A 14,228-nucleotide genomic window follows, 5' to 3' on the forward strand; every position below is an offset into this window, starting at 1 on the left:
GTGTATCAAATTTATAAAGAGCTCGAAATCAGTGTTGAAAAACTTGCAAAGTTAACACTAAATAGAGAAGTCAGAAATCCTCCAAGTAAGCAAGTTTTATTTAGTTAAATTTTGCACTAAAATTGATTTATAGCTAGATTTCAAGCAAAACAGTGTTGTAAAATAACACACAAGTGCTGTACAATTAAATATTTCCCATGGAATTTATTCTATATCTATTTTGGACACAACAAATATGATTTATAATTAATTTAAAAATTTACAGTGCTGTAAAATACCTAACAAATTCCGTATTATTTGTGTTAAAAATGTGTTTTCTCATCAGATTTTCAAGTTTCTCTTTGCATGAAATTATATCATTTGTAAATTGTCTCAAGTTTCAGGGTCAGCTCTACACTCAGCTTTGACCTTGTTTGGTTTATTATTTGTTTTGCTTCTTCTTCTTCTTCTTCTTTTAATGCGCCCACGCACCATCGCGAGAATCTGCGTTAAGAACGTGACAATGCGTAGTTAAGCATATTTATTTAATTTATATTTTTTGCTTAATTAAATAACAATTTACGTCAAGACGTGTGACTAATTTGCAAATGAATAACCCAAATTAAATTAAATGAAAAACAGTTAAAAACGCTGTAGTCGGGAGTGCCCAACTAGAAGATACTCCACTGCCTTCTAGGCGTACATAGTTCTACACTACATGCACATCTCTCAATATCTAAATTGAAATAGAATACCGAATAAAAATATCGCATATCAAAATTCATCAGTTCCAGCTCTTATAGTTCCTGAGTTCAGTTGGACTGGCACTCGTTAGGATAGTTTTATTTAGTACACATACACTTAGCACTTACACCTCCTTCAGATTGTATATGATTACAGGGTATATAAAAGCGTGGTATATGCAATTCGCGCTGTTTCGATTTCGTCAGCTATCGCTTACATCATTTCATCATCGGCGCCGAAAGTTTTTAATCTTTCTTCAAAAGAAATAGACAAAGAAGCAGAAGAAGAAAAAGAAACATATATATTTTTGTATGTCAACAAGTTCATTGAGGCACAGCACTTGGCACGCCTATACCCCTGCTCGCCCCTTCTCTCCCTCCCTCCCTCCCTCCCTCTCCCTCCTTCATTAAACAATAAATACGATAATTTTCAAATTTTCTTGCTCATTTGACCAATGTGACAGCTCCAAGACCCATAAAATAGACATACAATCCAAAACAATGCGCACAATATGATAAAAGATATAATTTATAGGGTATATGCGTTGATAACTAATCTCCATTGACCACCCTAGTCTCTTTTGTGCTGTCATTGTTGGCACCTGTGACCTGTGGCATGCACCTGCCAGCCACATTTACAATGAGGTGTTAAGTAATTATACCCTGTAAAATGTGAACTAAGATTAGTGATTGGCATATTGTTTTTTGTGTATGTATGTAAGCAATAAAAACAGTTAACTCTTATAGTGAATATTGTATTAATTAAAAACTAGATTTGTATCGATAACTCAACATCGATAAATATCGATTTTTTTTTAATCTACTCAAACTCTCCAATATCTGCAAATTGAGACTGTAGTAAGCAGTAGTTTCTAGTCTAGCACAGCTACGTATAGAAGATTTATAGGGTATCTGTTGGGCGTGCATGCCCCGCCAGAGCACGCACTTATTTCATTTGCTGCGGTTAGTGCTTTGTTGGTTGTTAAGGCAAACTGGTAAGTGCTTTGGTTTGTATGAGTCCTAACAATTGCGTAGCCGATGTGCCTTAAAAATACCCTGTAATATTTGAAAATCAATGCTTAGACACCTGTCAAATTTGACAACCAGTCAAAAGATGTTTTTCTTTGGAATTATATGAAATTGCTCTAATCAAGCCGGTTTACAGGGTATATACAAGTCGGGTAGGTACAATCACTTTTTATTCAGGGTATATAGTAGTCGTGTTTCAGCTGCTGCCCTGTTTGTTCATTTCAGCATGTTTAGAGCGCAAAGAAAGATTAGAAAAGAGAAAAGAAATGAGAGGGAGGAGAAACGGGAGAAAGAGAGAGAGAGAGAAAATACCCTGTAATATTTGAAAATCAATGCTTAGACACCTGTCAAATTTGACAACCAGTCAAAAGATGTTTTTCTTTGGAATTATATGAAATTGCTCTAATCAAGCCGGTTTACAGGGTATATACAAGTCGGGTAGGTACAATCACTTTTTATTCAGGGTATATAGTAGTCGTGTTTCAGCTGCTGCCCTGTTTGTTCATTTCAGCATGTTTAGAGCGCAAAGAAAGATTAGAAAAGAGAAAAGAAATGAGAGGGAGGAGAAACGGGAGAAAGAGAGAGAGAGAGAAATAGCATTTCATTTTTTTATGTCCATTATTTACATGTTGCTAATGTGGAGGCTTTACATTCACTTTTTTATTATATTCAACTGTCTTGTGCGGAATGGGGTATGCTCGTTTCAAGGCAGTCTTTGAAAACTATGAAAGATTTATTGAAATTTTAAGGGGTATACAATGATCGAAAGCTGATTAGTTCTTTGAGGAGATCATTTGCTAGACACATATAATTGCCTATTATTTCTCTCCCTCTCTGACTTTCTTTCTCTCTCTCTCTCTCTTTCTACATATCTTTCATTCTTTCTTCCTTTCTCTCTTGCGCCGGCTCAGACTAATTACATAATGTCCAACATAACTTAAAGCGTCTCAAAGAAATATTCGTTTTATCTTTTGTATCGGTTATTATAATTAGCTTTGAAAAACTGTGGGAAAAAGTAACTGTGCTTGGATGTTGTGTGTGCTTTTGTGTGTGTGGCTTGGCGCATATTCAGTGCTCGAGTTAAGACAGGTCAAGAAATGGCCAGGCGATAACAATAGCTAAGCCCGTGCGTGACAATGAAATTCCACACCTTAATATATTACAGAAATTTACATAAATTTGTCAAATTTGTAAACAAGAGCATTTGCCTAATTGGAGAGTCTGCATTCAAATCAAACTCACATTCAAATTTATGACTTGGCGGCAAACGGGATGGCGAACAGTCTGGCAGCACTGGAGTCCTTACAGCGTCAAGTTGGCTGCGCTCGAGGAGCAATCAATGCAATTTTCGAATATAACTGTAAAATCAACGCCATCAACTGCAAGGCACAAAATGAAAAAGAAACAGCGAGAAATATGACGTAAACTCAAAACAACTATAGCACCTAGTATCCACAATATCCTGAAATACTTTTTCCATCATTAATCATAAACCACTTACAGCTCAATTAATGAGAAAAGACAAACAAAACTTTGGCCAAAGCTTTTTTGACTCTGGTGCGGGCCCAATGCCATTGCTAGAGCCAGTTGAGCTTCAGAATCGGCACGGAAATGAACATATCACAGCTATTTCAGTCGTATCAGGACTTGTCCGGGCAGCAGATGAACCAAATCAATGAGTATGTGGCGCGAGCCCTGCTGCACGTAGTCCACATTCACATTATGAGCGTGACGCCGTCGCTGGTGCTGACCCTCTGCTGCCGCAACAATCACACGTGCAACTTTTACAACGAGATGATGAGCATACTCTTTCGCGGCTGGGGCATAGCCCCGCTCCAGATAGTCACTGTGGAGCAGGGCATGCTGCGTAAATTCGTTCCGGGTCGCCGGCACTACAATCTCATCTTCACGGACTCCTATGCGGCCTTTGCGGAGATCGAGGTGGAGGCCTATTCCAAGGAGTACAACTACAACGAGTACTATTACATCTTTCTGCAAGCACGCGATCGCCTGCTACAAGGCGAGATGCGTCGCATCTTCGAGCATTGCTGGCGCCACCAGCTCATCAATTGCAACGTCCAGGTGCAGCGCGCCAATGGCGACATCCTGCTTTACACGTACCTGCCATTCGGGCCCGAGAGCTGTGCAGATACGACGCCCCAGCTGATAAATCGGTATAACGGCAGCCAGATGCTCAATCCCCAGCTCTTCCCGCCGAAGCTGCGCAACTTCTATGGCTGCCCCCTGCGTGCCGCATTGTTGCACATGCCGCCGTTCATTTAGCTAGAGGGCACGCGCATCACGGGCGGCCTGGAAGGTCGCCTCTTGCAGACATTCATTGCCAGGCTCAACTTGAGCATTCAAGTGCAGCAGCTGCCTCATGGACAGGAATTGTTCACCAACAAAATGCTGCAAATGGTAAATGTTTGTCAATCCCAACGTTCTCTTTTTTTAATGCTTACCGTCTTCGGTCTCTAGCTGCAACGTGACCAAGCGGATTTGTGCATCGGTGGCGTTCGCCAGACGGTGGCCAACAGCATCTCGGCCACATCGACCCACAACTATCACCAGACGAGCGTTCGCTTTGGTGTCCTGAGCGCCAGCTACGAGCTGAGCTCCCTGGACATCTTCTTCTATCCGTATCCCACCTCCATTTGGCTGGGCCTTGTCGTCGTCTTCGCCATGTCCATTGTGCTGCTGCTCACTATGGATCGGCTGCTGCAGTTGAGGGAGCAGAGCTCCATCCTGCTCAATCTGGAGCTCATCTTTGTGGGCATGCCGATGCTGCAGCTGTCGAGCTCCATTGCCAAGAGTGTCTACTGCATCATGTTGATGTTCTACACATTGCTCATACGCACCGTCTACCAGGGCATGCTCTACCATTTGATACGCACGCATCAGCTGAACAGGCTGCCGCAGTCCATCGAGGAGCTGGTGGCCCACAACTATACGGTGGTGCTATCGGCTAGCATACACGATGCCCTCTCCGAAATATCCACGGTGCAACAGATGCGTTACCACCTGGTCGATGTCAACGGCGACCTGATGCAGCCTCTGCATTATCTGGCTGCGCGTCCACGGGACAAACGGCAGGTGGCAGCGACTGTGCAAGACATCTTTCTCATGTACAACCGATTGAGTGCGTACACTGCGGAGGCTCAGTCGCAGCAGCGGGAGGCGAATCACTTCGAGATCATTGCGCAGGATGTGATCGATCTGCAGCTGACGATGTACCTGAGGAAGCATTCCTTTCTGATCGACGCCTTCAACGAGGAGATCATGTGGATGCGCTCCGTGGGACTGCTGGCCATATGGGCACGCTGGGAGCTAGACGAGAGCCAAATACGAGCAACGCAATTGAGCTTCCGACTATTTGGCATACAGGAGCTCTACGTGATATTCATCTTGATTCTGATTGGTTTGCTGCTCAGCACGCTTATCTTTTGCCTGGAGCTGCTCTCGGTGCGATCGGTGCGACTTCAGCGCTGGTTTCTATCCAAGTAAATAATTGGAATAATACCTGTAATTATATTGTTAACTTCATGTCTAGCTAAACTTGTAAAAAATCATTTCAGTTGTGATTGAAGAAATTTGAAATACATTCAAATGGTCACCCTAGGTATGTCTATTTCCCTCATGCAAAAACTAGTTCATTCGCCAAGCTGGGCTTCAGGCCGCTCATGAAACGGTTCAGCTGAACTGGTTCATGACATGAGAAGAGCGCATTGAGCAGATGGTTTCGATTAGAAACATATGTACATACATATATTTAGTTGATAAATTCGATATGCTTATAGACTATAATAGAATTGTCGCGCATCCAGATAGAGAGCAATGCCCATCCAGATTAGCGTATTCCACACCGCCTCCAGCAGCAGCAGAAAATGCGTATTCATTGCGCCGATCCGCCAATGCCAGGGCAACATTTTGTGCATCACCGTGTGGCCGACATACATAATGATGGCATTCATGCCGCACTCTGTGAACGGAGAGCCGGACCACAGCTGGCGCACATCCACCACATAGTAGAGCACCGAGAGCAGCACCAGTGCCAAGGCCACAGTGACGAACACAAACGAGAGCGACCAGAGATTCTTGTTGACTGGAATGATGCCATGTTCCTTGGAGAAGCCACACAGAGCACCGCCCAGCACACCCAAGAGCGTGGCGCCCAGCAGCCAGCGTCTCAGTCGTGCCTGCCACGTGACATGCACCAGCAGCGTGACGCCAGCAAAGCAGCCCAACATCGCCTGTACAATGCTCAAAAGGCAGCCTGTGAATGGAGAGGGGAAATATCACACACATATACATATGTGCATATATATGAGTGGAGCAATTAGAGAGGGAGATAGCGTGAGAGAGAGCGGGAGTATATGGAGAGAGAGCAAGGGAGCATGTGGAGAAGGAGCAGTGGGAGTAAACGAAATAGAGAGTGGAAGAGGAATAGGATGATAGAGTGAGGGAGTGAACAGGAGAGGGAGAGAACGGGAAAGGGACAGAGATACGATGAAAAGATTAATGAAAAGTAGAGAATGAGAATAGAGGAACAAGAGAAAGTAGAGAGGGAGAAAGAGGCAAATTTACAGAGAGAAGAGGGAAAGAGGCACATGAACAGAGAGAGAGAGAGAAAGAGGCACATAGAGAGAGAGAGAGAGAGAAAGAGGCACAGAGAGAGAGAGAGAGAGAGAGAGGGAGAGAGAGAGAGAGAGGGAGGGAGAGAGAGAGAGAGAGGGAGAGAGAGAGAGAGAGAGAAAGAGAGAGTGAATGAGCGGGAGGTTTGTAAAATTATAAATGTTGAGAAGGATACAAGGAGTATACGAGATAGAGAGAGGAGATTGTAAAAGAGATGTAGACAGAAAAAGTGGAAAGACGGTGTATAACCAGAGATGTATTTAAAGATGCAGGTACAAAGAGTCAGAGAGAGGTGGGATAGATAGACAGAATGACAGGGAGAGAGAGAGAGAGAAAGATCAAATGGAGAATGGGTTGCACAGCGGGACAGAAAGTAACTATTACACACAGTGATGATGCTCCATCATGGAACTCAAAGCCTTACCAAATACTCCCTCCGGATCAAAGGCCGACGCATCGTAAACAAATTTGGCCGTGGGATGCTGATAGATGTGCGCATTGCCCAGGATTAGGCGATCCACGTAGCCGGCGGCGCCACCAATGCAATTGGGATCGGCTGCATTGTTGTGCTTGCCGCCCGGACCGAGGTAGCCGCGCGGGCAGCCCGGCACGCGCAGGCCGAATGTCAAGCCCAAGTAGGCGGCTATCAGGGCGAGCAGCACGGCCAGCTCTCCGCTGAACAGGCAGATGTCGTAGATGGCGCGCTGCCAGGCACGCTGTGGACTCAGGTAGTCGCGCCGGCTGCAGATCGTGTGCAGCACGCCGGCCACCAGATAGGCGATGCCGAAGCGCTGCAGTACGCCCATGAGACGCAGTTGCTCCAGCTGGGGGCCGTTCGTTGAATTCAGGCAGAGTCCGATGGCAAACAGTTTGCAGGCGCGCCAAACGATGCGCAAACAGATTCTTGGCTTGCTGATGCCACGCCCCAGTTGCGCCTTGATCGACAGTGGTATGCAGACGCCCATGATCCAGAGGAAGGTGGGAAAGACGATATCGGCCAGATGGAGTCCATTCCAAGCAGCGTGCTCAATCCAGCTGTAGCCGCCGCCGCCGCTATTCACGAATATCATCAGGACAATCGAAAGGCTGCAACGGGGCTATGAAACAAGATCGATTCCATTTTACAGGGTATCTCAGCTGCTTACCCGCGGAATGTGTCCAGGCTGCGCATTCGCTGGCGCTGCGTCGCCTTCGCCGCTGCATCGCCAATGCTGTCCGCCACGGCAGCTGCCTCATCGTACCGGTAACGTTTCCAGGCGCAGCTAACGAGCTTCAGAAGGATTAGCAGCGAGGCGACCAGCACAAAGACAGAGAGGAATGCTGCACGGGAATAGAGTAGAGTAGAGTTGAAGTTGAGTCAGTAAAATATTTATGAATCTAGATAATCAGTTAACAGATGTGTATGTAAATATACTTATTTATTAATAGAGCAATAAATTTTAGAAAATAAAGCAGCCAGTAAAACATTTACGAAATAGGGAGAGAGAGAGTGAAAGAGAATGAAACGGATTTAGAAACCGAGAGAGAGAGAGAGAGAGAGAGGGTGACAGAGCGAAAGAGAGACTGAAAAATAACAAAAAAGAGTTGGATAGAGAGAGAGAGAGAGAGAGAGAGACGGCGACATAGCGAAAGAGAGTGAAAAGGAATGAAAGATAATTTGAGAGAGAGGGAAAGAGGAGAGACGATATCAAAACAGATATTTCTTAAATTCTTGCCATTAACACATTTTTAAAGGCAGAGAGAGAGAGAGAGATAGAGAGAAAAAGACAGAGAGAGACAGTGAGGTAGAATTAGAGAGAGATAAACATAAACGTTTACGAAAACCAGTCTAACATTTAGTAAAGTATTTTAGAGAGCACGACAAACGTACATACATACATATCTAGAGCTTACATATATACACACAATATTCAAGCACGTTTACGAATGCGATATACAAATTGAAGTGCCAAGGAGAGAAACAACAAAGCTGCAGCTATTACTATTGCTGAGATTCATTGCTGTTTTGTAACAACTAAGAATGAATGAAACATGTGTAAGCATGTATACATATGTACATATGTACGTAGCATAGATGGACTGCAGTTTGGCTATGACACATTGCCAGTAAATCGTTTAAGAAGTCAACATAAGGGACGACAATGAATCGATTAGTAACGGGCTCTCAAAGTGTTTAGGTACAAGCCTACAAAAAACATTAACGTGAGTGAGAGAGAAAGGCTTGAGAATGAATGGCAAATGAACAAGTTTCGTTTTAAGTATGTATCAACAATCAGTACGATAAGTATTATATGTACATACATGATGTTAGCGATTAGATTGAAATCGATACTCACCGTAATTAATGGGAACGCCGGGTTTGTCGACGCTGAAGCTGCAGCTGCCATTGGCCAGAAGTGTGAGGTTATATACGCCGAATTCTTGTAGATCGCTGCGCCGCAGCGCACACAAAGCCGAGCTGCAAGGGGAGCGGACGAATGAAAGAGAAATCAAGTGAATAAGCATTAAATGCAAACAGCCACACACACACACTCATACATTCATACACACACACAACGTTTAGGCATAAGAATGGCGTGTAAACAGATGTCATGATGATATTATTGCAATTGGAGCCGGAGCTATAAAGATTATGCATAAGCAGAAAGCATATGTATAAGCGTCGTGGTAGTGATGGGCGTGTGCTGAACGAGACACGAAAGCCAATCACGGAATATGCAAATATGATTATTATATAAGATGAATATGCAATAGAGTTGCTTATAGCAAATTTAACAATTTGCACGCATAAAATTTGTTTATGGTATTTTCAAAAACCTGTATTGGTTCGCGCTTGATCGGCACTAGATTAACGATGAACATCAAACGTGGCCATCTCTAGAACGCTGTAAGGCACACACACATACACACACGCACACCAATTGCAACACATACGCATTCTCGTAGGCATAGTGACCCTGATCGTGTGCATAAATTTTGAAACTCAACGGGTAAGCGGTGCTGAGCTTTAACGGTTCCACCGACTCAGCTGAGGGCAGAGCTTTCACTTTGGCAAATGGACACTGAAACAACAACAACAAAAGCTCTTTAAAAGATGAAATGCAGCGGGAAATGAATGTGTGCAAGTGTTAACATACCGTATAGCACTCATCGGACAGGGTATACAGATAACTGTCCTCGGCATACTCCGAATGCAAATACATATAAGCCTGATCGACGCGCAGGGCACGCATATCCAGATCCCGCCAATGGGGCTCCGTGTACTCCACCAGAAACGACATTCCTTGTGACTAGTTGCGTTGCGATTGTAAATTAAATTCAATTTATTCAATTTGGCAATTGTTTGCAGTGCAGTGCGCCGTTGACGACTAACTGCGCTCCAATGGCTACAAAATTGCCATATCAACGCCTCTTTTTTTGTATACAAAACGAAATCGAAACTATTTCGAGTGCGCAATAAAAACAAACAAAGCGAATGTGTCTAGCATGGCGATTTTCAGATACCCTTACCGTATGATATATTTTGCCACATATACATATACAAGCAGAACACATAAAATGAAAAGAAAAAAACAACATTCATTATTAAAGTTATTATTTGTTATTAGTAAATAAATGCTAATATTTAATGAATATGCATATATGTATATATACATATACATATATCAATGTGCAACTGTGTGACATATTAGTTGATAAAGTCGTAGGTGCTAACACACTTAGTGCATTAGCAAAACAAACTTGTTGCAGTGTTGCTCAATGCCGAAGCAGTGCTGACAACGTACTGTTATCGATAACAGAACAGCTGATTTGCCCTGCTGAGTGGCCAAGAAATAATTGTTGCTCCTCCTTGGCTGTGTTCGCTGCTTTCTTTGCCTGCCCCACCAAATGGCCGCTGGCGCCACATCGTTAACCAAATCGGAGACGCGTCGCCTATGCGCCATCACTTTCTTTGCCCGTCTGCATCCGGGCGATGTGTGCGGCAGCAATGGCCTGCCCCTCACACCCAATTCGATTGCTATTTTAGGGCGTTCCCAGCGGCTAAAGGAGCTGCAGCATGAGCATTTGTGCCAGTATTTGGATGTGGTGCGCGGCAAGCATGGTAACAGCAGGACCCACAACCTCATCCACTCCTTTCCCTGCTTTGCATACAGCAGAATTTACTCAAGCGTTTCTTTCTTTTAGAGCGCACCATTGTCGTCTCGGAATATGTGGGCTGCACACTGGAGGATTATGTGAAGCGGCACGCACAGACACCAATCAAACAGACACATATACTGCGCATATTCCATCAGGTGGCCAGCGGGCTGGCTGTGTTGCATGCCCAGAGGCTGGTCGTCCACAATCTGGAGCCGCGTCACATACTCGTGGAGGGCAGCGAAGATGCTGTGCAGGTGAAGCTCTTTAACTATGGCATGCATCATATGACCAAGGGCGGCGCCTATGTGCCCTTTCCCATTGGCAATGTGCGCTATATGGCGCCGGAGCGTCTGCTCGGCGTCAATGGCAACATCAAGAGCGACGTCTGGGCCTGGGCGATGCTCCTGCTGGAACAGCTACTGCAAACGGAGCTGTGGCCCAAGCTGAAGCTGAGCAACATTGCCTGGAAGGTGTTGGCCTTTGCGCGCAATGCCAAAGCCAGCGTTGTCGAGAAAATCGCACGTGAGCATCAGCGCCTGGAGCTGTTCCAGCAGCTGCCGCAGGAGGTGCGCGAGCTGCTCGAGCGTTGTCTGAGCGTGCTGCCCGCCCAGCGTCCGCTGCCCACCGAATTGCTGCAGCATCCCTGCTTTGCCCAGCTGAGCCAGGCGCCGGCCATGCGGCCGGATGCATCGGCAGAGCCTGTGCCGTTGCTGCTGCGCTGCCCCCTGACGCAGATCTATCACCTCTGGCAGCTAGCCGGCGGCGACGTGCAAGCGGAGCTGAAAAAGGAGGGTCTCATACGCAGCGAAGCGCCAATCCTGGCGCTGCCCCAAATTGTGCGACTCAGCGGCGCCAGCGTCTGCCCGCCGCGCAGTCAATCCTATTTGATGGACGACCGTGTGGTGCTGCTGAAACTACAGCCGCTGCTCCAGCGGCTCAGCCGCTTGCCAGCCACCGTCTACTTTCCGCTGCTGCATGTGCCGCGCCAACAACAGCAGCAGCAGCAACAACAACAACAACAGCAGGAACAGCAGCTGCAGCTGCCTCTGCTGATAAGGGAACGTGATATTGAATATCAATTTCGTCGTGTGCGTCTCTTCACACGCCTACTCCATGGATACCCGCACACGGCGGAGCAGCTGCAGCGCGAAGCAGCCATTGATATACCGCCGCTGCTGCGCGGTCCCATTTGGGCGGCTCTGCTGGGCGTTTTGCCCAATGCGAGCTACGCGAAAATAGATAAGTTCACAGCGACCAGCACGGATCGCCAGATCGAGGTGGATATACCGAGGTGTCATCAATACGATGAGCTGCTCTCCTCGCCGGACGGACATCGCAAGCTGAAGCGTCTGCTCAAGGCCTGGGTGACCGCCCATCCGCAGTATGTCTACTGGCAGGGACTCGACTCGCTGACTGCGCCATTTCTCTATCTCAACTTTAACAATGAAGGTGAGCGGGAGAGAGAGAGAGGCAGTGAGATAGACTGAGAGCGAGAGCGACAAAGAGAGATGGAGTATAATATTATGAATGATATTTGTAGGGTATCATTTGGTAAATGTTATAGGGTATATTATATATATAGATATATCTCTATAATGAATTTAGAATATGTACTGAGGCTTCAGTTTTATATATAAATCAGTCCCTCAGTCAGTGCTGAATATACCCTATAAAATGTTAATGTTAGGGCATATTTTAGCGTATTGTATTATATATTCAATTTATAACTTAGCACTGTAACACGCGTTGCACATACCCTGTAATAATGCTATAGGCGGGTTTATCATATAAATTAAAGCTATTTGTATTTTATATTCTTAGATAAGTGTAAGCAAAATCTATTGTAAGGAGTATTTGCTATTGATACCCTGTAAAAGGCCACACAGGGTATATATAGCAACACAGGGTATACCTGAGAGAGGCGTACATCTAGTATAGGTAGCTATAAATAGATAACGCTATCTGATATTCTACTCGCAAATAGTCTATAATAATCTAAGTAGATTATATTGTTAAACAAATCTAAGGATTAACTAGTTTCTTTTTCCTCCATGTATTCATATATATATATATAATCCATTTCGTTTCTTTTGTCTTTTAGAAATGGCATTCCTGAGTCTGTTCCGCTTTATACCCAAGTATCTGCAGTGGTTCTTTCTGAAGGACAATTCGGCTATCATTAAGGAGTATCTGTGTAAATTCTCTCAGCTGAGCGCATTCCATGAGCCGCTGCTGGCACAGCATTTGGCCAGCATCAATTTTATACCCGAGCTGTTTGCCATTCCCTGGTTTCTCACCATGTTCTCGCGTAAGTCTGCACCGGATTGACTAACCGACTGATTGGCTGATTGACTGATTGTTGGACTTGCTTGCAGATGTTTTTCCGCTGCACAAGATTCTGCATCTATGGGACAAGCTGATGCTGGGCGACAGCTCCTACCCGCTCTTCATTGGCGTTGCCATATTGAAGCAGCTGAAGAGCACGCTGCTCAACTCTGGCTTCAATGAGTGCATCCTGCTCTTCTCCGACCTGCCCGACATTGTGATGGAGAGCTGTGTGATTGAGTCCCAGAAGATGTACGAGTGCACACCGAAGAGCATAACCCATCGGCAGCATGCGCTGCGCGTGCAGACGCCACATGTTCTGGTTGGTGAAAGTGAATCGCCTTTGCCATTCGATTTCATTTCACACTTGTCTTTGCCTCGATTTTGCAGGACATTGGCGCCGGGGAGGTGGAGCTGCAGCATTTGCAGTCGGAGCTGTGTCCGCGCATTAGCGCGAAGGATGTGCATCAGCTGCTGCTGCACGCACCGGAACAATTGGCCCTGATCGATTTGCGTAGCGTTGTCGAGTTCGGCCATGTCCATGTACCCCATTCAATCAATATACCCTTTGCTACCGTGCAGCTGGGAGAGCAGCGCCTCGAGGCGTTGCAGGTGCCCCAACTCGAGGCGCAGCTGAGACAACGCATTGTCGTCTGTGTGAGCAACATACATCAGCATGCCGTGGAGGTCAGTCTGAGTATATATATATATAGAACTATCTGATGCATCTCTCAATTCTCATCTGTACATATATTCCAGTTCTCGCAATTTTTGGTCACCTGCGGCGTCCTACGCACCTGCATTCTACACAAGGGCTTCAATGTCCTACACTCAATTGAGCCAAATATACTCATCTCGAATTGATCGGGCTATACTATACTATATCCAACCTATTGTACTATTTTATAATCCTGTTTACGTATATATGTATGTCTGTATATACATATATGCATATATAGTTTGTATATTATGTCTGTTTAAATAAGCTTATTGTCCGTGTATTATTCAAGTTTTATAAAACTACACTCGAATCATATTCACCTAATATAAATCATTGGTTTTACATACATACATATGTAAATATGAAACATAAAAATAATGCATATACATATATAGATATATAATTATTGTATGTTTCACAATGCTTCTGCTTGTGGTTAAATCAATAATTAAGCTTTATATTTAATTTTATTTAAATATAATGCATTACAAATTTGTTTAAATTTATATGTCTACATAAATAAATAAATTTTTGCGGGGATTCACAGCAAAGTTTTTGCTTTAATCCAACAAATATTAAACAAAGCTCGTAATGTAATAATTAATGTTATATCTAGAATAACAAACAGCCACTAAAAAAAAAATAAATAAATACATGAA

The 14,228-nt window shown here is 44.6% G+C and overlaps 3 protein-coding genes across 3 annotated transcripts; 2 read left to right on the forward strand and 1 right to left on the reverse strand.

Moving 5' to 3' along the window:
• The first annotated feature begins 3,111 nt into the window (after window positions 1-3,111).
• LOC6585416 lies at window positions 3,112-5,369 on the forward strand. Its single transcript, XM_044008840.1, is given in 3 exon segments — window positions 3,112-3,199; window positions 3,255-4,169; window positions 4,230-5,369. Coding segments are annotated over 2 exon segments (1,833 nt in total). The 5' UTR covers window positions 3,112-3,199; window positions 3,255-3,362; the 3' UTR covers window positions 5,256-5,369.
• A 125-nt stretch (window positions 5,370-5,494) lies between these two features.
• On the reverse strand, window positions 5,495-9,852 carry LOC6585415 (heparan-alpha-glucosaminide N-acetyltransferase). The gene is made up of 6 exons (XM_002011010.4): window positions 9,521-9,852; window positions 9,318-9,445; window positions 8,720-8,841; window positions 7,529-7,703; window positions 6,808-7,469; window positions 5,495-6,024 (listed from the first exon to the last, which is right to left on the reverse strand). Exons 1-6 carry the CDS (start codon window positions 9,662-9,664, stop codon window positions 5,543-5,545), a joined length of 1,713 nt encoding a protein of 570 aa, XP_002011046.1. The 5' UTR covers window positions 9,665-9,852; the 3' UTR covers window positions 5,495-5,542.
• A 305-nt stretch (window positions 9,853-10,157) lies between these two features.
• LOC6585414 (TBC domain-containing protein kinase-like protein) lies at window positions 10,158-13,899 on the forward strand. The gene is made up of 6 exons (XM_002011009.4): window positions 10,158-10,485; window positions 10,569-11,972; window positions 12,625-12,831; window positions 12,899-13,170; window positions 13,239-13,535; window positions 13,608-13,899. Exons 1-6 carry the CDS (start codon window positions 10,272-10,274, stop codon window positions 13,710-13,712), a joined length of 2,499 nt encoding a protein of 832 aa, XP_002011045.1. The 5' UTR covers window positions 10,158-10,271; the 3' UTR covers window positions 13,713-13,899.
• Window positions 13,900-14,228: the final 329 nt, after the last annotated feature.

Source organism: Drosophila mojavensis, unplaced genomic scaffold (genome assembly GCF_018153725.1).
Source record: "Drosophila mojavensis isolate 15081-1352.22 unplaced genomic scaffold, ASM1815372v1 contig_136, whole genome shotgun sequence".
Lineage (NCBI taxonomy): Eukaryota > Metazoa > Arthropoda > Insecta > Diptera > Drosophilidae > Drosophila > Drosophila mojavensis.

Bases quoted from the DNA above. Each gene is read 5' to 3' on its own strand.
- LOC6585414 (XM_002011009.4), top strand. From the start codon at position 10,272: ATGGCCGCTGGCGCCACATCGTTAACCAAATCGGAGACGCGTCGCCTA. The intron at 10,486-10,568 runs GTAACAGCAGGA...TCTTTCTTTTAG, and splicing joins TGTGGTGCGCGGCAAGCATG to AGCGCACCATTGTCGTCTCG. The intron at 13,171-13,238 runs GTTGGTGAAAGT...TCGATTTTGCAG, and splicing joins TGCAGACGCCACATGTTCTG to GACATTGGCGCCGGGGAGGT.
- LOC6585415 (XM_002011010.4), bottom strand. From the start codon at position 9,664: ATGTCGTTTCTGGTGGAGTACACGGAGCCCCATTGGCGGGATCTGGAT. The intron at 9,446-9,520 runs GTATGTTAACAC...TTGTTGTTTCAG, and splicing joins TGTCCGATGAGTGCTATACG to TGTCCATTTGCCAAAGTGAA. The intron at 7,704-8,719 runs GTGAGTATCGAT...ATTCCCGTGCAG, and splicing joins CGGCGTTCCCATTAATTACG to CATTCCTCTCTGTCTTTGTG.